Source organism: Capsaspora owczarzaki, assembly GCF_000151315.2.
Source record: "Capsaspora owczarzaki ATCC 30864 unplaced genomic scaffold supercont2.10, whole genome shotgun sequence".
Lineage (NCBI taxonomy): Eukaryota > Filasterea > Ministeriida > Capsasporidae > Capsaspora > Capsaspora owczarzaki.
This window is the reverse complement of record NW_011887301.1, coordinates 1,058,368-1,081,903: the sequence shown is the minus strand read 5'-3', so window position 1 is coordinate 1,081,903 and position 23,536 is coordinate 1,058,368. Positions and strand designations below refer to the sequence as shown.

At 53.4% G+C, this 23,536-nt stretch overlaps 4 protein-coding genes across 4 annotated transcripts; 1 reads left to right on the top strand and 3 right to left on the bottom strand.

Annotated features, from left to right (window-relative positions):
- Positions 1–33: 33 nt before the first annotated feature.
- On the bottom strand, positions 34–4,556 carry CAOG_06134 (chromodomain-helicase-DNA-binding protein). The gene is made up of 4 exons (XM_004345674.2): positions 4,383–4,556; positions 3,720–4,257; positions 3,324–3,598; positions 34–3,203 (listed from the first exon to the last, which is right to left on the bottom strand). Exons 1-4 carry the CDS (start codon positions 4,445–4,447, stop codon positions 143–145), a joined length of 3,939 nt encoding a protein of 1,312 aa, XP_004345724.2. The 5' UTR covers positions 4,448–4,556; the 3' UTR covers positions 34–142.
- A 6,118-nt stretch (positions 4,557–10,674) lies between these two features.
- Positions 10,675–13,688, bottom strand: CAOG_06132 (hypothetical protein). Its single transcript, XM_004345672.2, has 5 exons — positions 13,529–13,688; positions 12,649–12,981; positions 11,248–12,561; positions 10,963–11,088; positions 10,675–10,864 (listed from the first exon to the last, which is right to left on the bottom strand). The coding sequence occupies exons 1-5, from the start codon at positions 13,631–13,633 to the stop codon at positions 10,808–10,810; spliced, it is 1,935 nt and encodes a 644-aa protein (XP_004345722.2). The 5' UTR covers positions 13,634–13,688; the 3' UTR covers positions 10,675–10,807.
- A 203-nt stretch (positions 13,689–13,891) lies between these two features.
- On the top strand, positions 13,892–17,061 carry CAOG_06131 (hypothetical protein). The gene is made up of 12 exons (XM_004345671.2): positions 13,892–14,331; positions 14,443–14,526; positions 14,601–14,751; positions 14,874–15,040; positions 15,129–15,481; positions 15,569–15,672; positions 15,789–16,022; positions 16,100–16,189; positions 16,294–16,392; positions 16,479–16,541; positions 16,638–16,786; positions 16,877–17,061. The coding sequence occupies exons 1-12, from the start codon at positions 13,980–13,982 to the stop codon at positions 17,014–17,016; spliced, it is 1,986 nt and encodes a 661-aa protein (XP_004345721.1). The 5' UTR covers positions 13,892–13,979; the 3' UTR covers positions 17,017–17,061.
- Positions 17,062–21,415: 4,354 nt separating this feature from the next.
- CAOG_06129 (hypothetical protein) lies at positions 21,416–23,135 on the bottom strand. The gene is made up of 2 exons (XM_004345669.2): positions 22,235–23,135; positions 21,416–22,107 (listed from the first exon to the last, which is right to left on the bottom strand). The coding sequence occupies exons 1-2, from the start codon at positions 23,112–23,114 to the stop codon at positions 21,587–21,589; spliced, it is 1,401 nt and encodes a 466-aa protein (XP_004345719.1). The 5' UTR covers positions 23,115–23,135; the 3' UTR covers positions 21,416–21,586.
- Positions 23,136–23,536: the final 401 nt, after the last annotated feature.

Below are 23,536 nucleotides of genomic sequence, written 5' to 3'. Positions count from 1 at the left end.
CAAAACAAAATGGATCAACAATTAAAAAAAAAAATCAAGTTTCGTTTATTCACAGCTCGTTACATGTGATAACGTTTCGCAAAGTGGTGTGATGTTTGTGCATCCATCACACAAATCAACGCAGACAGACAGACAAGAACAACTAGCGGATGGGCACCAGCGAGCCAGCAGCAATGCAAGCGTCAATCCAGCTGGGAAGCACCGCGGGCGCGTTTCCATTATCACGGTCGGATGCAGCAGAGTCCAAGGATGGCACGACGACATGCGTGCACAAATCGAGCTCTGCTGGCTTGACAATTGTCCCGCCATAGGCAACAATGTAGCGCTGCAGACGACGCTTGACATCCGGAGACAGCTGCGGTGAGAGCAAAATGTTGGTGCCAACGAACGTGTCAGGCAAGGCGGGATCTGCATCGTCGTCGTGTTGCTGCTGCATCATCGGCTCAGAGGTCATTGAATGCTCTTTGGCAAAAACCGGAGCAGACTGTCTGACCGGAGCAGCTTGTCTGACCGGAGCAGCCGCCTCCTCGAGCTCATCTTCCGTATCCATGTCGTTGACACGACGCGAATCGCTCAATGTCGACTTTTTTGGTGGCTGACGACCGGGTACTTTGCGACCTTGCTCCTCTTCTCCTCCTCCAGAGCTTGCCGACGACGCTTTGACACCCGACGACGACGACGACGACGACGAAGGTTGGCCATGTGCGGGTGCTGCGCTTCCACCATGCTTGGAATAATAGTAAATGCTGGTGTGCACACCGGCGCGTGCCAGGCGGCTGCGGATGATGCGCTCGATCGAGTAGTAGTCGGTGCCTCGCATGTTGTGCCCAATTCGGGGCAGGTGGACGCTGGCTTGCACTCCGAGCGCAAACGTTGCAATCTTCTCGAGAGCCGTAGTGAAGGCAGCTTGCGCAAGGGGCGCCAGGTTTCCATTACGATCCCGTTTAAAACAGACGAGCAGGGCGACCCAACGACGCGCGGTGGAGTCGGACGACGCGAGCTCAACCAAATGGACGTCGCCCAGATGCAGATCGTCCATCTCGGCCGCCCGTTCGTAGCAATCGCCGACTGTTTTCAGCTCGCGGGTACCGCGGGCCAAGGCGTGACGATCCAGCGCGGAAAACACGCCGCCCCGACCCCAGCGACCCTCGTCATCCACGACATGCACAACCACGCACGACTCGCCCGGTTGGACTTGAGGGCGCGTCACGTCCCCGGAAACAAAGTTGATTTCGTCCTCGTCATCTTCGTCGACAACGCTGCTGCTGCTGCTGCAGCGGCGCAAGACCGCGCGCTGTGGTCCTGCAGCTTGAGGTTTGTCGAGCAAAGCGCGCACAAGCACGGGCAATGACGCGCTGAGGTACTCGTAGTGGTGTTGGTCTTCTGCCTTGTCCTCCTCCTCCTCCAATTCCTGCTCGGTCCCACTGGCAACAGCATCCAGCATTTCGACGAGATTTTGCGAGTGATAACCGTGCGATTTCCACAGCTCGAGCTTCTTGGCTCGCTCGCGCGCTTGTCGCTTGGCCTTTTGTGCCAGCCGCTCTTGTTGTCGCTCCAACTCGGCTTCTTCGCGCTGGCGTCGCCGCTCGAGCAATTCGGCGGGCGATAGTTTCGAGGCACGCTCGTCCTGGCTGTCGCCCTCGTCATCGCTGCGTGGTCGCCGCGCCCGGCGCTGCCGCCCATCCATCGTCATGCCCGAGCGACTCTCGGTTGCTGATCGCTCGCCCTCGGCTTCCGCCAGCAAGGCATCGAATCCATGCGGGTGTGGTGGGGATTTTGCCCGCGAAGGCTTGGCGGCAGCCTGCTCCGAGTAGTCGCGTCCTTCCCACAAATACAGGCTGTCCGAGACCTCTTCGTCCTTTGCCGACTGGGGTTGTTGTTGGTGTTGGTGTTGGTGGTGTTGTTGCTGCTGCTGCTGTTGTCGGGACGGGCCTGTGGACTCTGCAGCTGCGTCATCATCCGATACGGACTCGCGGGCAATAGGCGCCGCCATCGGCAGCCAGTGTTGCGTCTTGGGATCAGTGTCGCCCACCAGACTCGTCAAATACGCATCGGTCAACTCGTCGTCGTCCACGGATTCAGTGACAAACAAGTGCTCGACGCCATACTTGAGCATGTCCGAGAGCTCATCGCCAGTCGCGCCCGAGACTTCTCCTGGCTGCGCTGCAGATTGCGTGCCTCCCCCAAAATGGCCTTTTTGGATGACCGCGTGAGTGAGCTCGAGCTTGCGTTGAGCTCTTCGCAAGACAATCTCTTCCACTGTGTGCTGCGCGACGAGACGAATCACGCGCACCGGCCGCGTCTGGCCGAGGCGATGTGCACGCGCTGCTGCTTGTAGGTCTGCCTGAGGGTTGAAGTCGGAATCGAAAAAGATGACAGTGTCTGCCGACACGAGATTCAAGCCAAGACCGCCGGCTCGGGTGCTCAAGAGAAAGACGAAGCAGTCGTTGTCGTCGTCGTCGATGTTGTTGCTGGTGGTGCTGCGGTCGTTTTCCTTGTTGTGGCTGTTTGAGCTGGTAATCACAGGCTCATCGTCGTCGTCATCCGAATCAATCACGTTTCGACGGGGTGCTTTGAACGCTGGGGTTGGCTTGGCTGCCGCCTGCTTGTTCGTTGGTCGCCGTTGCGCCCCATTAAACTTGTTCACGGCTAGAAAGCGCTCCTCGCCACGAACAGAGCCATCGAGTCGCTCGTAGCCGTAGCCACAAAAGTGCAAGTAGTCCTGCAGAATGTCCAGCATGCGCGTCATCTGGGAGAAAATCAGGACGCGGTGACCCCGCTGCTTGAGGAACGGCAGTAGCGCGTCCAGCATGCGCAGCTTGGTGCTGGCATCAATGAGGTGGCGCCCCAGCTGGAACGGCTCTGGCTCGACGCCGTCAAACAGGTACGGGTGATTGACGCACTTGCGCAGCTCCATCAAAATGTTCATCAGTCGCGTTTTCGTGGGGTTGGCAAAGGCGTCAATGTCCTTCTTGAGAATCGCCTTGTAGTACTTTTTCTGGAGCTGGGTGAGTGTGCATTGGAGCACAACCTCCTCCTTTGCTGGTAGATCGGCCGCGACCTGCGCCTTTTCGCGACGAAGCAAAAACGGCATGAGCATCAAGTGTAGCTCTGTGGCAGACTCTTCGTCGGAGGCGACCTCGTCAAATGTTTCCAGAAACCCTTCGCGAAGGGATTCCGTGAAAACTTTGGGTGCCACGAAACTGTGAACAGCAAAACGAAAAAAACCAAAAAAAAAAAACAAAAAAAAAAATACAAAACTTGGTCAGCAACCCAAACAACAGCAATCAATGAAAAACACATCACGACCATGCTCCGCTTACCGAAACAACGAATACAATTCGCTGAGATTGTTCTGCACGGGGGTGCCAGTCAAGAGCAGCCGGAAGGGGCAGGAGAACTGGCTGAGGGTCTGGAACAGGACAGACTCGGCATTCTTGAGCCGGTGGGCTTCATCCACGACCATGGCAGAGAAGGAGATGGATTGCAGCACCTCCGCGTCCTTGATGGCAATGTCAAAGGTTGTGAGAATGACATCGACCGGACCATTTCGATGCATCGAGCCACGAGCCATGGCTGCAGTTTGTCGCACGAGGGTCTACGAGACAATGTGTTTGATTAGATGTAAAGCGTGATGGCAGTTCGTGGGCATTTTCGTGCTGCAAAGACGAAACAGCGAAAAGACCAACAACAAACCAAACCCCATCCTATATCGTTACCTCGCCAAGCGACTGCCGCTCTTCCTTGCTTCCAGCATACGACACGACAGCCAGCGACGGAGCAAACTTTTCGAGCTCTGCGGCCCAATTGTCCAGCACCGAGAGTGGTGCAACCACCAGGCACGGCTTGGCAGCGGAGGTTGCCGCAAAAGTTGTGTCAAGCAGCCGCGACCGCGCGAGCTGGATGACACCGATCGACTGCAAGGTCTTGCCGAGCCCCATTTCGTCGCCGAGAATGGCGCCTGTGTGGTTGCACAGCGCCTTTGCCATTGTCAGTGCGGCGTTGCTTGTGCGTGAATTGCCGGCAACCCGGTTGCTGTACGACGACCCGTCATCCTGCCCCAAGTCCATGCTCCCGTCGCCAGAGCGCAATGATGCCGACGCAACTTCGCCAGCAGGCACGCCGAGCAATGCCCTGAGGTGCGCGCGGAAGGCGAGCTTTCGCGCGAGCCAGTCAACGCCCTCCAATTGGTACGGCCGCAGCTTTGTCGCTGGGCTGATTCCCGCTGTGCGCAGCGACGTCGCAGTGCATGTATCCCTTTGAGCAATCAAACGTCAATGAAGCCAAAAAATGCAAGCAGGTGTTGAGTGCAAGCAGCAAGCAGCAACACACGCCGTTGTCAAGTTTTGTCTTTTTGGCGGGAAATCGCTCCTGTTGCGTACCATTGCTCAGAGAAGGCTGCAAACTCGTCTTCGTACGCGTTCAGCACACTTCGCAACTGCTGCATTTTCTCGTCTATTGTGTTTGTTCAAAAGCACAGAGTCTCAAAAGCCAAACTCCAACAACAAAAAGGACTGTTTCAACATTTCGATTTTTCCCGCCTTTTTTTATAGACGAAAATCCAGCAAAACGTGAAACACTTGAAAAGCAAGCAAAACAAAACCAATACTGTTGATCATCATCAAAAACTCGATGGTTTTGTTGCTTTTTTTTTTGCTGTTTGCTGAATTTACTTCAATGAACTCACTTCTTTTTTTTTTTTTTTTTTTCTTATTGTTCCATTGTTCCTTTGACATGCGAGTCGGACCCGGTCGCAGAACGCAGCGGAGAGGAAAGGCGGACGACGTTGTCGTTGAAGTCGACGGTGACGACGGTGTGCCTACAGTCTCGCTCGTGACGCCCAACCGCTGGGTGGTGCTCTACATGGCTGCCCACTTTCTCGATGGGCCCATGTACAAAAGCCACCTGGCCCCAAACCACAAGCAGATGAGCACCGCGGACACAGTGCACAGGCTGACTGAAGTGCTGGATCTGTCGGAGCTCGACCCCAACTATCCGTCAACGAGCGCGACGACGCAGAACAGCAACAGCAACAGCAACAGCAACAGCAACAGCGCCATCGATGCCACGGCTGGCAAGGCAGACCGGAAGAAGGACAACCAGCCATTGCGACAACCAGCCATTGCTAGAAAACCCAACTGGCTGGACTGGGCTGTTCGACCAACTGCGGCTCGGCAAGTGGGATGCAGCTCAGGTACGTGTGCCCCCGTTATTGCTTCGATGTGGATGTGCGTTGTGGTAGTCGCTCGCAATGCTTTTTTTTTTCCCGCCAAGATCAAACAACCCCATCTCCCAATGTCTGGCGGTCCGTGACGACTTGCTCATCTGCGATCCGATGTGTGTGTTCTGCTATAATAGAAAAACCTCGTTGTGCTGATGGACGCGTGGGCGAAGGAGGTGACTTTACCCGACACCAAACCGCCAGTCCACTCGGTCTTTCCAGAGCTGTGCGACGTGGCGCTCGAGAACGACCAGGTGTGGCTGCTGCGGGCCTTGGAAGAGCATACGCATATCCTGGCGCAAGCGATCGACAAGTGCGCCTTGGAGGGGCTGGATCCGAACAAGGTACGTGGGCTCCAACCTCGTCGTCGTTGTCGTTCGGAATGCTCCGCTCGGTCGGATGAGCGCCTTACCGATTTGGCTTTGATTTTGATTTGCTTATCGGGATTCAATCTTTGCCCTGTTCGTGGGATGGCAGGCGGATAAAATCTGGAACGACCGTCATCCCTATGCTCACCTTGCCGCGCAAGTTGGCGCCGTCGGGTGCATGGAATACATCCTCACCCTGGCTAGTAAGTGGTTTCTTGTTGTTGTCGTTGTTGGAAGCGATGTTGGACGTTGTTCGCTTGTTGTGTTGGGTTTGTTCTGCTGGACACTCATCGCTTGACGAAATGCAGAGCAACGTTTAGGCAGCAACGTTGGCCTGTTCATCAATTCCACGATTGCATCGAAGTGCGTAGCGCTGCTTCTCTTGTATTGCGCGGTGTTTTGATTGGCCCCGTGGCAAAGAAAACCGATGGTGTTTGAAAGTTTCTTTTGTGGCTGTTTCTGATTTTGTGCTCGTTTTTCTTTGGTTTTTCTTTGTTTGTTTGGGGGTTTTTTGTTTGTTTGTTTGGGGGTTGTTTGTTTGTTTGTTTGTTTGTTTGTTTGTTTGTTTGTTTGTTTTTTTGTTTTTTGGACGGTTTTTTTTTTTTTTCGCACAGCACCCTGCTGCATCGTGCAGTCGAGTTCAGCAGGTTTGAGATGGTCAACTTGCTGGTCAATGCCAAGCCCGATCTGACAATCAGAGATCACAACCGGAGAACCCCGCTGATGACGTGCGAGCACAACCATGAACGCGTGCTCGGACAACTGCGCGACCGCGCCGAGCAGCAGGCCGCTCAAGACCAGCGGTCGCTCCTCGCGACCCAACGATTGGTCAGAGCTGCGCAAAAGCTGTTGCAGATGGATCAAGAACCGTCTACCGATGCTTCAAGTGCTTCAGGCGCGAGCGCAGCAGCGCCCAGCACCGGAACGCGAGGAGGCCATGCGGGCAGAGGACGGCGTGGTCGACAGCCTCAAGCCCCGACGGAACAGGTGCCAAGTTCCGAACCAACTCTGCTCGCCAATGGTCATGCCACCGAGAATGGCGGTGACAACACTCCCAAGGTCGACACTTCCGCGGCCACTTTGACCGTTTCTGCGGCAACTGTAGCCGATCGCCCGAGAAATGGCCGTCGCCGCGGACGTGGCGGTCGCACGCAGACGCAAAGCTCAGCTGCTGAAGTCTCGACCACTCCTGCTCCAGAGACCGCAGCCCCGCTCCCGGCTGATGCTCCCGCCGTTGTGACTCCTTCCCAGCAGCCCGCGCCACCGACGCAGCGTCGTGGTCGTGGTGCTCGAGGAGCAGCGACGACGACAAAGGCGACAGCCCCGACCCCACCCGAATCCACGCCTGCTCCCATCTCTAGTGGAGTGCTCACCGAGTCTACGATTTCTGCGTCCGATGCTAGTGCGAGTGCGTCTGGATCGACAGCTGCTGCTGGTGCTGGTGGTGCTCATCACGAGATGTTGGCCAAGCTCAAAGAGGAACGCCTGAACGATGCCCAGAACAAAATCAACGAATTGTCAGAAACTCTTGACAAGAGTTTGGCGTCGCTTCGTGCGATTGAGAAGATGCAGGCTACTGTCGTGCGCTGCTTTGAGCCTTTGCTGCGCTATGACGACATCTCAAACGTGTTGGCGACCCTGTCGTCGCACCGCTTTCGCGCAATGGCCATGGATGTCTTTGGCATTGAGCGTTTGTTTCTGGCAATCAAGGCCCTCCTGACTTGCTCTGAAGGTCCCCAGCGGACTCAGTTTTTGCGCATTTTGCGCCTGACGCTTGTAAGAAACGAGAGCAATGCTCAAGGGGGGTTCTTTTGTTCAAGTTTTGCTCTTGCTATCGGGCGTTGTGGTTGGTTGAAGATGTCCTCATTTTTTTGTCGACTGCCATTTTGCGTGCTTGTTAGGACCACATCACGCACAAGTCTGCAGCCTCCAAGACGAACAAGAAAAACGCGGCACCGGCCCAGTCTGCCAAACACACTACCATCCTCACAGAGGATCAGCAGCGAATTCTAGTCGAAGCCATGCTGTCCCACAACACCCCCATCACCCTGCTGAACGAAGCTGTTGCGATTCTCAAGGCACAACCTGCAGCTGCCTGGCTCAAGTCGCCAGAAATGCTTCGCCGCTTCGAACAGCGCATTCAGTTTATTTCTGGACTGCTGATCTTCAATCTTGACGCATCCAGCGGTGTCTTGCGAGAGCAATTTGGTCCGCTCACCGATCTCTACTTCTGGCTGCTCTCGGTAGCGCCTGCTGCAGAGTGCTTCCGCCAACAACGTGTCCAGCTTCGGCAGGGCTTTCTGCTGCCCTCGCCGCCGTCAGCATCCACGTCCGCCAAAGCCTCGACATCATCCTCTGCTTTGTCGTCGTCGTCGGCCTCCTCCTCTTCCTCCTCCTCCCTGTCGGGCCTCAGCGAAACGTCCTTCTTCCCAGACCTAAACGCTGTCTGGCAGAATTTCGATCGGTTCATGTCCATCGTCACACCGGACTTGCAGGTCTGGAACTCGGATCGCATTAGCTTCCTGTTCCAGGCCTTCCATCGCTGGTGTTACCTGATTGAGCCTGCTCCTGCTTCAGCGGCCATAGTGGGACCCGGCAGTGACGACACAGATTCCAGCGCAGGTAAAGGCAAAGGCAAGGGCAAGGGCAAGGGCAAATCAGGGGCTTCTCTCGAGGCAGGCAAGCAGAACAGCCGAAACCCGAGCAACCTTTTCAAAGCAATTGCCTCGCAAGTCTCGGCAGCTCGTCCATTCTCCCAGCAGCTGTTTGCCACCTCCACCGCCTGCAAAGACGACCCGGTTTATGCGTTTGGCATGTCGCAAATTCAACCCAAGAAGCAGCGCAAGTCACAGCACGGCTACTCTCGCAATGGCGACGATGACGACGACGATGAGGGCTGGCATGACGAGTATGATGATGATTCTATGAGCCGCTCTGGAAGTGAGGCCGAAGACGCTTGGGGCAGCTCCGAATACTCTGACTCGAACCACTCGGATTTCGACGACGAGAGCTCTGAAAACGCCGAGCTGCGTCAAGCGCGTGAATGGTTGATTGCCCGTCAGCAACACCGTCTGACATACGTGCCCTCTGGCCTGAAAGAGTTTTGCATCAAGCACGCGGGCGCCATTCAAAGCTTGGTCAAGGACGACACCAGCCTGCTGAGCGGATCGTCCTTCTTGTTTGACATTCCCAACATTGTTCCCCTCGCGTCCAAGCTCAAGTGGCTTGGCTACCTCGCACGCTCAAACCAACCCGACGAGGACCTGTCCTTCGAGCTCAGGCTGCCCCGCGACAACTTTTTCCGCCAAGCTGTGCAACACGTCGTCCACGCCAATCCCGCTGCGCTCATCTGTGACTTTGGTGTCACGTTCTTGGAAGAAGAGGGCATGGGATCGGGGCCGACCCGCGAGTTCTTCTCTCTGATGCTCTGTGACATTCTTGGCGCACCCCGCAGCGGCGATTTCCACGCGCACATGGGAGAGAATGTCCTGGATCTGCCTCTGCAGGGCCATTGGCCGGCTCTCAAGCGCGCGGGCGCCTCAACCGAAGCCGGTGACTCGAATCCTGATTCCCGCCATGGTGGCAGTGTTCGCGAGGCGGGTCGAGGTCGTGGTCGTGGTGGTCGTGGTCGTGGTCGAGGTCGAGGTCGAGGTGGCCACCAGTCCCGCGGCGAAATCCCGACATTCCCCGCGGCACCTCCGAGCGCTCACGAGGAGGAAGGGCAGCCCACTCCCATCCCCATTCTGGCTGGATCGAGCGCGACGGCGGCGAGCTCCCAAACTTCCCACACATCGGCTCCCGCAGCGAGCACGACGCATGACAACCAGCGCGGTGTTCTGTTTGTTCCGTCCGGAGACGCCAGATCGGTTGTGGTCGCGCCTTTTGCACAAAACAAGATGAACAAGCTCATGGTTGCTTGCTACCGTTGCATTGGGCGGATGCTCGCCGTCGCGCTGATCAGCGACATTCCGTTCGGTCTTCCGTTGCCTCTCGCGTACTTTAAGTTCTTTGTGGACGAGGAGCTGGAGCTGGCGGATTTGGCAAGCGTCGACCCGGCGTTTGCCGCCTCCATGGAAAAACTGCTGCACACAAGTGCCCAGGATTTGGCTGCGGCCAATCTCGAATTCACCTACACGACCGAGAACGGTAGCACCACCATTCCTCTTGTGCCCAATGGCGAAAAGCTGAGTGTCACGTCGGCCAACGTCAAGCAGTTTGTTGACCTTCAACTCCGTGCTCGCATGTTCTACAACCGGCAAGTTCAGTTGGCCGCACTGCGCTCCGGGCTTTTGGAGGTGATTTCGACCACGTATCTCCGTGCCTTGAGTCCCGGGGAGCTGTCGACGTCCCTTCGAGGTGTTGACAAAATCAACATTGCCGAGTGGCGCTCTGTGATGCGGTAAGCGACAGCGTACCATTGGATTTGAGGGGTGGGGTCTGCATGAGTGCTCACTATTTCTCACTGTTTCTTCGTCGCCGCCATCGTCGGGGTTTTTTTGTTTTTTTGCCTTGTGGACTTTGCAAGCTCGTCCCCGATCGTGGACTGGTTTTGGCAGTACGTCCAATCACTCGACCAGGACATGTTGGTCAATCTCCTCATGCTGTGGTCTGGCAGTCCGCAACCGCCCGTGTTTGGCTTTGCTCACACATTCCAGGACGAAACCTGGACGATCTCGCCGACAGCCAATGCTCTCCCGACCAGCAGCGCTCTCCCGACCAGCAGCACTTGGTAAATGGTGGTTTTTGTTGTTTGTTGTTTGTTTTTGTTTTGTTTTTTGTTTGGTTTTTTCCCTTGTTTGATTGTGATGTTTTGTTTGATTCCTAACTATCTCCCCTGAACGTGATTTTCGCGTCGTTTTTGTGTGTTGCAGCTACCTCAACCTCAAGATTCCGACGCGCATCCAATCCTACGATCAGCTCAAGAAGGCTTTCGACGTTGTGAGATTGCTGACTGGTGCCGCTTTCGTCGTTTGCTCTAGTTCGGGTCGTCGGGCTACGCGTTCAGCTGATCAAGGCATCATGTGATGCTATCAATGCTGCCCCCACTTGGAGTGCTCTTATCTATTCATTGTAGTAAATGAAAGATGCAGAAACTGATTTTCGGACTTGTCCATTGAACGTACAAAACACCAAAGATCAACGAGCTCGCGCGACAGAAACGAAGAATGACGGAAACACGCTCAGGCACTGAGAAGAAAAGTGTGTGTGTGAGAGTGTACTATGAACGGTGGTAGTACACCTTGTACTCGGGGTAGACTTGGCTGCTCTCATACACCTGGTGGAAGAGGTGAACACTTAGAAACATTGCCACAACCAGAAAACCCCCTTTACCACGCGCAATTTCACTCCGTCACATAATCACCACAAACGTACGACATATTCGCGGAAGTTCAAGTTGGCGGATGACTTGTTGGTGCGCGCTTCGCCAAGAACGGAGTTGTAAAAGTCCTTGCCGTTCGGCTTGGTGGGTTCTTTCCTGCGGTTGTGCCAAAAGTCGCCCTGAAGGGTTGGTTGAGAAAGAGGAGAGTGAGCGAAACAGTGAGGGGGGTCAACAAAACAGCCATTTGGGGAAACAAAATTCGCGTGGAAATGGCAAGTTAGAAATGGCAATCAACCGCACTTGGTTCGACAAATCAACAAATCAAAAAAAAAACTCACAGGCTTGTTGCCTCGGTGAACCACTTCCTCCAGGGTGTCGCCGAGAATGACGCGACACAGAAGCATGCAGCATTCGTCCGACTTGACGCAGCCGCAGGTACCTTGTTTGCCGAGCGCGACCGCACCGCTGGCCTTGCACTTGCCAGAGTGGGTGTATTGGTTGGACTTTGAGGAATCCTCGGCAAAGTACAGGCCAGCGCCAAACATGCCGTCCAGAGAGCAATGGCGCGGGTCGAAGCCGAGCTGGGTAATGTCGTCCACAAAGCTCGCGTTCAGTCCGTGGAAGAGGAAGAATTCGTTGACGGGAGCGTTTGGTGCAAGCGTCGACACCACTTTACTGGTGTTGGTCTTCACTTTGGCCACTGGGGCGGCCTTGCCACCAGGCAGGGATTGCGTGATGCGCTGCAAGCGGGCGTTGTAGCGCAGCCACAGCCCTGGATTCTGCACGCGAACCACACGGCTGGGCTTGAGCTGCGAAAATGCAATCTTGTGGTTGGTCGTGTTTTGCTGGTGCATCGCCTGGACGGTGGAGGTGAGCGCCTCAGACACGGCAAGCTCCTCCTTGGAGCCCGGAGTGACGTTGACCTCGTAGTAGTTCATGTCCGAAAAGTTGGTCCAGGTGTGTGGCACGTTCGGCAGACTCAAGTGGCCAACCACAGGCGCAGGGGCAGGCGCAGGAACAGCGACAGCGGCGGCTGCAGGCGCAGCAGCTGGATCGTCCGTCCGCGCCTTCTTGTTGGTATGGGTGGCAGCAGCAGCAGCAGCAGCAGCAGCAGCAGCAGCAGCCGGCTTGGGTGCAGCGGGAGCTTTGGGAGCCTTGGGAATGAGCTCACGCTTGACGGTGCGTCGCTTGTTGGGATCGTCGTAGCGGCGCTGCAGGTAGAGCTTGGGGTTGCGGAGATCGACGTAGCGTTGCGAATCGACCTTGGCCTCCTGTTCTTTCTTGGTGAAGGAGTCTTCGAGAATCTTGGACGTGGCCGCGTCGTACTCGACCCAAATGTCCTGGCTGCCCTTGGAAGAGTCGCCCGCCCAGAACCAGCGAATGTCGTCCTGGCCATCGTCCTCGTCCTCTTCCTCTTCGTCCTCGTCGGCAGGTCGCTTGACAGGGCCAGAAGTAGCCTTGGCGGAGGCAGAGGCAGCGGCAGCGGCAGCGGCAGGAGCGGCAGCTTGGTCGTCCTCCTCATCTTCCTCATCCTCCTCATCTTCTTCGTCATCTTCTTCGTCCAGCGCTTCTTGCAATCGCTTTGCCAGCTCTTTCTTGGCACCGCTGGACTTTAGTCCGCGCTTGAGCAGCTCGTACTGGAGCTCAATGACCTGCGAGGATGGGGAAAGTGAGGGCGCGAATTTTTTTTGCGCAAGAAACATACAGAAGAAATCCAACTTGAACTGCTGTTGTGTCACCTTCATGTTGGCAGGATCGAGAGCGCCAGCAGCTGCAGGCTTGGATTTGGACCCGTTCGTGGCAGTGGTTGCTGCAGCAGGAGCGGCAGCAGCAGGAGCAGGAGCAGCGGCAGCAGGAGCAGCAGGAGCAGCGGCAGCAGCAGCCTTCCCTTTCTTGGCAGGAGCAGCAGCCGCAGCGGGCTCGTCATCTTCGTCATCGGGGTCTTGTCCAGCGACCAGACGACGCACGAGGCGACGGCGAGAAGGATCGTCCTTGCGCCGCTGCAGAAATTGCTTTGGATCTGAGAGATCAATGAAACGCTCGTCGTCGACATCCACGCGCTTCAGTCCAGCCTAACAACAACAGTAGTGTCAACCACACGCAAGTCAAGATGAGCAATCAATGTTGTTCAAGTCATCGATGCCATCAAAAACGATTTTTCGTTCCAAAAAAGCCGGCGATTCGGACTTTGCTGAAATCGTATTCAACTCGCATTTGTCTTTTTGTTTTGTTTTGGTTTTTTTTTTCCCGCTGATCAACCTTTCGTGATCAACAGACAACACTTCCGAATGACTTTTGGTCTGATTTCGGACGACTTGTGATTTTTTTGGCGCCAGTTTTGCATGAGTTGCAAACAAAACAAAAAACCGCTTCGTTTTGATTTTTTTTTTTTTTTCTTGGCTGGCTTTTTTTTTTTTTTTTTTTTTCCATTCAAAATTGCCAGTCAATAGTCTGCTCGCTTTCGCATTGTCTGCTGCTTGGCTCGGCGTCTCGCGTTGCGGCGCCAAATCCCAGCATTGCACGCTCCATCGCTCGCTCGCTCCGCTTCGTCGTTCGTCATGTTGGCGATCCCCTGTCCTGTGTTGGAGTTGCAAAAATGGAGTGAAACAGCAGCGTTACATTGAAGGCGGCTTCAACAACCGCCATCAGCTTGGCGTCGTAGTCCACCCAGACATCCTGCGATCCGCGTCGACTGTCCTCAGCGCGCTGCCATCGTCCAGCCATTTGTTGTGTGTTGATCGAGCTCGACGAGAAGTGAAAAAGCAAAAACCTAAAAAAAAAAAAAAGAAAAAATGACTGGATTTTGCATTACGGGGTTTTTGTTTCGTTTTTGTTTTTGTTTTTGTTATCTTGGGTTTCTTGTCGGATCTCTTGTGGATGGGGCTGACCTTTGGAAGCTGTAATGGTCTTGCAATAAATATTAATAACATGGTTGTGGGCGTTTTTTGAGCATTCTTCCCAATGCAACTTTCGCCAAAAGTGAAACACGCACAGTCATTGTTTCGGTCGTTTCGTTGTTTTCCGCTTCAACCAACCCCCGCATATATATCGCCCATCCACGCAATCAGCCATGTTCAGGAAACCGTTTCACATCAAGACAAGCGTCATGATGCGCTCGAGCGACCAGCGGAAGCTGCGACAGCGCATCCTGGCCCAGATTGGCGCACATGCGCCTGCGCTTGCTGCCCCTGCCCCGGCCCCAGCCGCTGCGCCTCGTGCTGATGCTGATACGAATGCTGACTCTGCCGACGCCGATGCCACCAGCAAGCAACAGGACCGGTTGCCGCTCTGGGACGAGCACGAGGCGTTGACCATCACCAAGGTCGTCACTTTTGGCGGCGATCCCGTCACCATCTACACGAGCACGACGACCAACCAGCCATTGCTGTTCGAGTTGGACTCGGGCTTGCTTGTGCCAACAGGTGACAATTTTGTGGCAATGCCTTTGCTCAAGGCGTAGGCTTTTTTTCTTTTTCCTCACTGCTCAAACACTCACGATACATGCATCTCGTCTATCTGTGAATCTGCACCAGTCTACATGCTCTGGCGAATTCCAGCACTCGTCCCAACATTTGTCACGTCCGACAATGCATTCGAGCGCATCGAGAACGGCGCAGGTAACAGTGAATATTGGTCTCCCGATGTCGCTTCGTGCATAATTTCTGAGCTTTTGTACCGGTGCCGTGTGCAGATCTCATGCTACCTGGTGTGATTGTGCGGCGACCGGATCTCTCTCGCGTAACGGTTGTCGGACGACTGCTGGATGTGCAACACTTGGTGCAGGAGCTCGAGCCAATCTCCATCGACCAAGTTCGTGGCGTTACCATCCTGGGCAATGGCGGGTAAGGCCGCTTGCCGACTCAATTGAATTCTCGCGAGTTGTCAGGAACTCTGTCAACTCTCTTTTTCGCTCTCCGAGATGAATCCGGGCTCACACATTCTACACTGACCCCAAAAACTACAGAGCGGCTGTTTGTGTCGGCCGAGTTGTCGTCGATGCAAAGCAAATCCAGACCATGGGTCCGCGTGGGAAAGCGCTGGAGGTGCTTCACACAATGGGCGATCAATTATGGCTGTCGGGTGGCAAGGGCAAGCTGCCGCAGTTGCCCGACCCTTTCGTGGCATCGCTTGGTAAGGTCTTTTCGAGCCTGGCTGAGCATGCACAGAAGCAGCGCTCTGGTACTGGAACTCAGGATCTCACTTGCTTCCATGTTTACAGAAGAAGATGACTTGGACTTTTCCGACGATGAAGAAGAAGAGGAAGAGGCTGAATCTTCGTCTGCTTCTTCTTCTTCTTCCGCTTCTTCTGCCCCGGCTCCTGCTGCAGAAGAACCTGCTGTCGAGTCGAGCGCGAACAGCTCTGAAGCCAGCACCTCGGGGGCTGCTGCACCTGTCCAGGAAGACGACATTGATCACGATGCTCTTCTCGAGACGTGCTTCTTCCATGCCTTGAAAACACTCGTCGAGGACAAGCAGCTGCCCATCACCAACAGTGTTCTGTTTTCGACACACATGCTTGCCTGCCGTCCACCGGATGTCGAGCTGGATTTGAAAAAGACAAAGTACAAGAAGGTATGGCTTGACTCGCTTCAAGCTCGTTTCATTTGGCGATGGCACTGCTCACGAATCAAGAAATCGAATAACTCCCCCTCCCTGCAGGTCTCAAAGTTCTTCCAAGAGATGCAGAAACGTGGCGTCATCAAGCTGAAAGAATATCAAAAGGGCGTTGAAAGCCTTGCTTCCGTCAATCGAGCGCATCCAGAGTATGGAAGTTGTTTGCTGTTGTTGTTGTTTTTTTCATTTTGTATTTTTGTTGGGTTGGGTCGGTGGGATTCCGTCCAAACCTCAAAAGACTAATCTCCCCGTTTCTGTGCTGCAGCCTTGTCGCTTTTGTAGTTCCCGTGTACAAGGCAAAGAAGAAGACGGCTGCTGTCGTGGAAGAGGACGAGCCCAACGTGTCCATTCTCGAGCTGTATGGTGCCTGGACGGCAGCGCGTCCCATCTTTACAGAGTATCATGAGGAGCTGCTCAAGGAGCACGGTGATGCCAAAGCTGCTGCTTCCTCGAGTGATGCATTGCCGGTTCCTGAAGCCAAGGCATTCCACCATTTCGGGTTGGTGCAAAAGTTGAAGGTTGTGAAATTACTGGATGGTGTCGCAGGCTGCTCATTGCTCGTGTTTGTTTGTGCAGCAAGGAAGCTGTTTACACCGCCAGTGAGGCTCGAGATGCCTTGTCGCGATATTTCGTGCGCCACAAGCTGATTGTCGACAACGATCGCAGGTTGAGTTTCCCATTTCTTGGAAATCTGGCAACGGGGGTCTCGAAGAGTGCTCACTTGAACCATCTTCGATTCTCTGGTTTTCTCATTTTTAATGGGAATGCAGAATGATTAATATTGACCCGCAGTTGGCCGATCTTTTGTTGACGAAAGAAGAACGAGCGTCTGGAGTGAGCCGATTGGCGCGTGACGATCTTACCAAGAGGTAAGCGTCCGAATCTTTGCTCTTTGTTTGCTTGCCTGAAGCCAACCCTTGGAAAACCAACCGACCAAAACAAACAATGCGCGCAGGCTCCTGACTGAAATGCGACCCTACCATCGCCTTGACATTCCTGGAGATGATCCAGTCGTTCGGTATGCCCTTGTTGGGTTCAGAGACGTTGTGAAAGTTCCTCTGCTGGTTGAATCATCACCATCCTCACTTTTGTTTGTCCCTTGCGGAAATAACAGCAAACATCGCGTCAAGCACGTCCTGATTCGCACTGAAAAACGTGTCGGCCGCAAGCTCGTCACCGTGATCAATCACGCAGATCTTCTGGAGATTAATCTCGATAGCATGGCCAAGCAACTGTCGAAGCTTGCCGCGGCAAGTGCCGCAGGTGCGTGAGGATTTGTGCCGATACTTTTTTTTCCGTTTCAATTTTTTGGTTGGAGAAATCTCACTGGCTTTTGTTTGTGTGCTTATGCAGTTACGGTTGAACCGAATGGATCGCGTGTCGTTGTCGTTCAAGGTGACGCCGCGTCGGCCGCTACAAACTATCTCGTCACAGAGTGCCGTGTACCCAAAAAGTACATTCAGTTTGAAGATAAAGTCAGCAAGAAGCACTGACGGCTGTCTTCTTCTTCTTCTCTTCCTCCCCCGATTGATTGCGACTTGCTCGAGTTCAGAGTGTTGCACGAAGTGATTGACTTCTTCTTCTCTTCCTCCCCCGATTGATTGCGACTTGCTCGAGTTCAGAGTGTTGCACGAAGTGATTGAAGTGATATGAAACCAAATATACTTTTATTTGTATCAAGAATATTTTGTAGCTGTCTTTCGCAAATTACTTACCGAGCATTTCGAGTTGAAGCCGATCCACGGAACACCAGAATCTACACTACAAGCACAAAAAGATGCAAAGTAAGTTTCAGGCAAATCAGCTGAGGGAGGGAGTGAAATGCAAAGAAGCGACTCAAAATGAAAGTGTTCAGGTACTATCTAGCTTTAATAACGAGCGTCACTGGGTTGAAGACCCTACGAGATAGAATAAATTGTGCATCATAACACAGAGAAAGGAGATTGGAGTGGCTTGGGAGTTGGGAGGGGTCTGTGCGAGGAAAGATGGTGCTTACCAGAAGAAGCAAAGCGGCTGTTTGGTTTTCGTGTTTGTCCGTCATCCACGTCAACGTCTCGGTATAGGAGCTACAAAATAACAAGAGAATCAAGATAAAACAAGTTTAGCAAAATGAATCGAGAGACATAAAGGAGGGAGAAGAACAACGAAAGGAAAGGAATAAAGTGGGCAGTCATTGACAGAGCATGTTATCAACAAGAATATGTTCAGTAACTCTAGTTTGTAAAAAGGGACACACGAGTGCATCGCCTTTTTTTGTCGAACAATCATCGCCGCGAGATGGTGGAAAGAGGGGAGGAAAGGAAAGAGTGAGAAAGAGATTGAATGGAGAGTGCCTACCGAGTGATCAAGAGCGCCTCGAGTAGCGGCGGGCTGACTGCAACTGTGGATGCAATAGCAATGCGTCAATGTGCTTTGTCATCGAAGGGGAAGAGCAGAGCAGAGCACAAGGGGGAGGGGCGGGGACGGCCGACCACGCGGTCAGAACGAAACCGGCGCCATGTGGAGATCGCGAGATCTTTCAAAAGATGATCTAACCAACGAAGCAAAAGCAAATCGCAAAGTGAGTGGAAAAGAAGAAGAAGGCGAAAAGGCATAACGAGAAGGAAGGAAGCGAAAGGCGAACAGTCAAAAACGGAAGAACGAAAGCAGAACGAAAAAGAAGAAGAAGGAAAAAAAAAAAAAGATGGCGAGATTTTTGTTGTGTGTGACGATTGTTGTGATCAGAAACGAGAGTAGTCTTCAGCCTAGAAATTGCTGCTTTGAGCCTTCCCAGGATATTGAAATCAGAGCCCAGTGCACTCGTTATGAAATCATCAACTCAAAAACAAGGTCACAATCAAAAGAAGAGAGAAAAAGAACAAGAAAAAAAGGCGGGAAAACTTACAATTTGAAAAAAAAAAGACTGACTCGTCCAAATACGGAATGGATGGTCAATGTCAATCTGAGAAAAAGAGAGAATTATGAAAAAGAGAGAATTATGAAAAACGAGCAGCATGTATTTAAAGGAGAGATTGAGTGAGGTTGTGATTGTAGGGAAACGCGAGGCGATGATGGTTCAGTTCTGAGTGAGTTAGGCCTCCTGTCTGCAAGGGCGTTCTCGCATGAAGCTGCTTTCGTCCGTTCATCGCCTCCGTGCGGCTGAACATCTCAACACGGTACAGCACTTTAGTTTAAAACTGCTTGCTGTATTCTTTTGGAAAGTGCACTCCTTTTTCTCCTTCTTTCCTTTCTTCCTTCATCACTTTTGTACACGGTACAGCACTTTAGTTTAAAACTGCTTGCTGTATTCTTTTGGAAAGTGCACTCCTTTTTCTCCTTCTTTCCTTTCTTCCTTCATCACTTTTGTATGGCGACGAACGAGGAGCGCGCAAAGTACCAGCGCGCGTTTGCAGAGTCGGCGACGCGGCCAGTCATTGTCGACCACGTCCATGTCGACGGGCTTACATTCACCAACCCAGAGACAGTGAGCTTTTTTTTAGGACTTTGTGGACCTTGTGGTCTGCATTTTGGCTGGAGGCGATGCATGGTGCATTGGCGGACGAGGAGCGAGAGAGATCTCTGACAGAGAGCGCGATTTGCTCACTTGTGTGCGCGCCACTCTGCGCTGCGCTGTGCTGTGCTGTGCTGTGCGGGCAGGTGACCTATGCGAGCAAGGCCGTGTTTGAAGCCAAGACCGTGGCAGAGGCTCTGCAGGCGGCGAGCGCGTCCGCGGTCGAGCTCCAGCGGCTGGGCATCTTCAAGAGCATCGAGGTGACGGTGGACGCTGCACCGTACCAGCCGCCGCCACAGGTGCACGATCCGAGCTCGCCGCAGCACATTGAAGTGACGTTCAACGTGACAGAGTCATCGCGGCTCGCGGCGTCGAGTGGCACCCTCATTGGCAACGCTGAAGTCGACTGGGAGACAAACGCTACGCTCCGAAACGCGCTGTTTGGCCGCGCAGAGAAGCTCTCGCTGAACTACGCCGTCGGCATGCGCAATAAGGCTGCTTACATGCTGGACTACATTCAGCCCATCAGCGGCGACCCCGATCGCTTCATTCACAGCTCGTCAGCCCATCAGCGGCGACCCCGATCGCTTCATTCACAGCTCGGCCTACCAGGTAGAGCACAACAACACAACCAACCAACCAACCGACATATAGGTGCTCCAAGGCAATCTGACACCAACCGACATATAGGTGCTCCAAGGCAATCTGACACCAAGCTCGTACGACGAAATGCAACGAGGCTGGAATTTCGCCGCTTGTGGATTGCCTTTTTTTTTTTGTCTTTTGTTGTTGTTGTTGTTGTTGTTGTTGTTGTTGTTGTTGTTGTTCTTGTTGTTGTTGTTTTCGTTTCGCTTCGTTGTCTCGCCACTCATAGATTGAACACCCTATCTTGCTCAGTTATGGTGTACATCGCTTGCAATACGAGGCTGTTGAACATTCCGTTCCGCGCTTCGATGCTCGTCCGTGAACAGGCCGGTCATTCCCTGTTGGTATGAGTGGTATGAGTGCTTTTTTTGCCTCCGAGAACAACGCAATCCCTGATTCATTTCAACCCCGAACTCACTCAACCTCTCAACACTTTTTTTTTTTTTTTTTTGCAGTCGTCGATCAAGCATGTGCTGACGCACGACACGCGCAACGATACTCATTTAGCGACTCAGGGCAAGCTCGTCGAGTGGACACAGGTGAGTAGAGACGATGGTTGCGAATTGCTTCGCGAATTGCGCTCTGCTCAACTTTTTGGAGAATGTTGACGCGGGCTAGGAATTTGCTGGCATTGGAGGCGACGCCAAGTTTATCAAGTCACATGTACAAGCACAGTTCAACCAAGCGTTTTTTAATGAAAACTTGGTAAGGCTTGCAAACAAGTCGCACCCAAATCACAAGCGAGAAAACGTCATCCACTAATCCTCCTCCGTCGTCGCAGATTGTTTCCGCGTCGTTGTGGGGAGGCCTACTGTCAATGCTGGGTGGCACAGAGTCCCGCATTTCCGATCGCTTCTTCCTTGGAGGACCCAATTCGCTTCGAGGCTTCACTGTTCGCGGAGCTGGGCCCCACGACAAAGGTGATTGCCTAATTTCATTCTAGGCGTTGCATCCTGCCTTTGCCAACCCACAACCCTACTGACATTGCTCTTTTGTGTGTCCTGTTTTGGCGCATCTTGTTCATTCCAGGCGCGTATCTCGGCGGCGATGCCTATGTTGCTGGCGCGGCACACGTTTATAGCACAATGCCCTTCAAATTTTTGCGTGACACGTTTGGTCGCTCTCTATTGCTGCATGGCTTTGCAAGCGCTGGCAACATTACTCAGATTGCTCCTGGTATGCCGCAGGACTGACGCAAGTTTGTGCGATGTCTCATCTTTTACAATGTCGCAAGTGCTGACACTTTTCCTATCATCTGCACACACACACACACACACACACACACACACACACACACACACACACACACACACACACACACACACACACACACACACACACACACACACACACACACACACACACACACACACACACACACTCAACAGACCAGTTTGTTGTCCCTCGGCTCTTGTCGCTCTTCCAACCTGGCTCCATGCGATACTCTGTCGGGGCAGGCGTCGTCTTCCGATCAGGAATGGCTCGATTGGAACTCAATTATTGCGTGCCCTTCTCTGCCGCAGGGACGGACAACTTCCGAGCAGGCTTCCAAGTCGGTCTTGGAGTCTCCTTTCTTTGATTGAATTTATCTGTTTTTCATGGCTCTGGGTTTTGGGTTTTGCATTGTTGCCTCACGAAAAAAGCAAAATGCAGAGACCTGCAAACGACCCAATCTCTAGGTTTCACAAAGTGCAATTGTTACAAACTGCTGGGTGGTCTTAATGCGATTAGTAGTCCCGCAATAGTGAAAGAATCGAGCGTTTTCAGAAGAGTCGTTTCGATATCAAGGGGTTTTACATGAAAAAACAAAGGCAACGCGGTTCAATAAAATAACTAAATAACAAATCTCTTGGCTCTACCAAGACAGAGAACTGATGCGGAACACGAGTAGCAAGCTAACGAAAGCAGGAGTTTGAGACCTGAACGTTTCAAATGGCACTGCAATGCCCGGATGAAGCGGCGCTTGGTTTCGTGTTGCGATCCTTCTGAGCTGCTGCAATGGTGCGGGCCACAAATCGCACAAGCCCCGCGCCCAGGATCAACGAACACACCAGGAGCAGCCCGTATGCAGCCAAACGAATGCCGGAGGATTGCTGGGCTCTCAAGTCCGACATGTAATCGACGTCCAGATCCAAGGTCGATGGGAAGCGAGACGCGCTGCATGCACTCATGGCTGAATCGTAGAAGGCAGCTAACGAGGGAACCCGAAAGTCCGTGCGATGGCAAAAGTGCACGCTGTCGGAAGTGCAAACCGCGTAAAACCAAGTCGCCAACTCTGCAACATTGGGAGTCAAGTTGTTGGCGCCTTTTAGCACGCTATGGGTGGTAGCTGCACCGTCCGGTAGCTCAGGATGGAGCAGTTTGAATGACTCTTGCGACAGGCTCGCAAATAACGGAAAGGTAATCTCCGCAAAAAGCCTGGCCAAGTGGGCGTACGATGAGAACCAGACTGTGGGGAGAGGCAGAAGACAATGAGTTTTGTGTGAATAGGATATGAATGTTGCTCGAACAACATCCAAGCGGGAGGCGACAGCGTCGGCCGCACGGAGAACAAACTACTTTCAAACAACCCTTACCAAAGTTGCGAACGTGCTCCGAGGGAATGTATGCCACATCCGAAAAACCGCCAAACCGGAAGTTGGCCAACCCGCCTTTGTTCGTCCACACGTCGATGAGCTGACATGTTTCGGATCGGTGGGCGCGCGAACTGCAATCGCCCGAAGCTCGTTCGTACATCTTGTTGAGAGCCTTCATGCCCCATGGCCGACCCCAGTGGACCCAGTCTGAGTTGTTGTGGTGTTGATATAACTGGCTTGTCCAAATGGTGTCCAATGGCATGTCGCGTAATTGCCAGAACTTGAGGAAGACGTCGAAATGGACGAAAAGGTAGCCACGATATCCCGGATGGCGCAGCATGATGCTTGAGAGACAGTAGTATGTATATCTTCCCGCGTAGCCATCGGGGCACACGAACTGGTTGGATTGGGGGTCGCTGGAGGCCTCCGGAATGGATAGGACGACATCTCGGAACGCACCTCGAAAGTACTTGTCATGGTCGTAGTGCTGCGGCAAAGCTTGGTTGAAGTGCAGTACGAGCAGCACGTTGTTGCGAGCAAAGTAGTCATCACACGCGAACGGGGACGACGACCAGGTCGAAGCGGAGGTTACGTCCGTTGTGATGTTGGGAGCGTTGAAACTTTGAACCACACCGTTCTTGTTATGCAGCACGCGGGCCTCAATTGGCGACTGCTTCGCATCGAGTCCAGATTTTTCAGAACCGATTCTTGGGTCGCCATGACTCAAGGCATGTCGCCCAAGGCGAGCGCGGATATATGGGTGGTGGCTGGTTTCTTCTCCGCCGTATGGCAGTAGGGCGAGCAAACTCAGCAGAATGCATGCAAGACAGACCGACAATAGTATCGATCGACGTTGGAACAGCAATTCAAGTCTCGGCATGAGGGTGGAAGGATGTTGTGGCACGTAGGAAAATAAAGACTGACCGCTGCAACAAGAACGACAACATGACAAATTCTTTCTGCAACAAAAACTTCGACGCCACCCGGCAGGCAGCGTTTCGCCCGGAGTCACTGCATGAAAACCACTCCATCAGCCTCGCCATCATCGCCCCAGATAGTTGCCTCGCTTGTTGAATTGGCTCCGGCGGACGGGATTCGACCAAGGTCGAGGAACCAGGTTTCTGTTTGGAGGCAATCAGAAATAGCAAGGAGGTGTGGTTTTACTATTCTGGCTGATTCCTAGAAGGTTCTCTCGTAGCCAAGCCGCTCGCCCAAGGCCAGAGACACCTGAGTATCCGAGGACCGCGCAGGGTGTGATGTGAGCGTCGCTGGACATGGCCAGAGGAGTTTGTGGGCTGCATG

Coding starts and splice junctions, on each gene's coding strand:
- CAOG_06131 (XM_004345671.2), top strand. CDS start 13,980: ATGTTCAGGAAACCGTTTCACATCAAGACAAGCGTCATGATGCGCTCG. Junction 15,673..15,788: donor GTCAATCGAGCGCATCCAGA/GTATGGAAGTTG, acceptor TCTGTGCTGCAG/CCTTGTCGCTTTTGTAGTTC. Junction 16,190..16,293: donor ATTGTCGACAACGATCGCAG/GTTGAGTTTCCC, acceptor ATGGGAATGCAG/AATGATTAATATTGACCCGC.
- CAOG_06129 (XM_004345669.2), bottom strand. CDS start 23,114: ATGCCGAGACTTGAATTGCTGTTCCAACGTCGATCGATACTATTGTCG. Junction 22,108..22,234: donor GGAGCACGTTCGCAACTTTG/GTAAGGGTTGTT, acceptor CTCTCCCCACAG/TCTGGTTCTCATCGTACGCC.
- CAOG_06134 (XM_004345674.2), bottom strand. CDS start 4,447: ATGCAGCAGTTGCGAAGTGTGCTGAACGCGTACGAAGACGAGTTTGCA. Junction 3,599..3,719: donor AGCGGCAGTCGCTTGGCGAG/GTAACGATATAG, acceptor ATTGTCTCGTAG/ACCCTCGTGCGACAAACTGC. Junction 3,204..3,323: donor GAATTGTATTCGTTGTTTCG/GTAAGCGGAGCA, acceptor TGCTGTTCACAG/TTTCGTGGCACCCAAAGTTT.
- CAOG_06132 (XM_004345672.2), bottom strand. CDS start 13,633: ATGGCTGGACGATGGCAGCGCGCTGAGGACAGTCGACGCGGATCGCAG. Junction 12,982..13,528: donor TTGTTGAAGCCGCCTTCAAT/GTAACGCTGCTG, acceptor TGTTGTTGTTAG/GCTGGACTGAAGCGCGTGGA. Junction 11,089..11,247: donor TTCACCGAGGCAACAAGCCT/GTGAGTTTTTTT, acceptor CCAACCCTTCAG/GGCGACTTTTGGCACAACCG.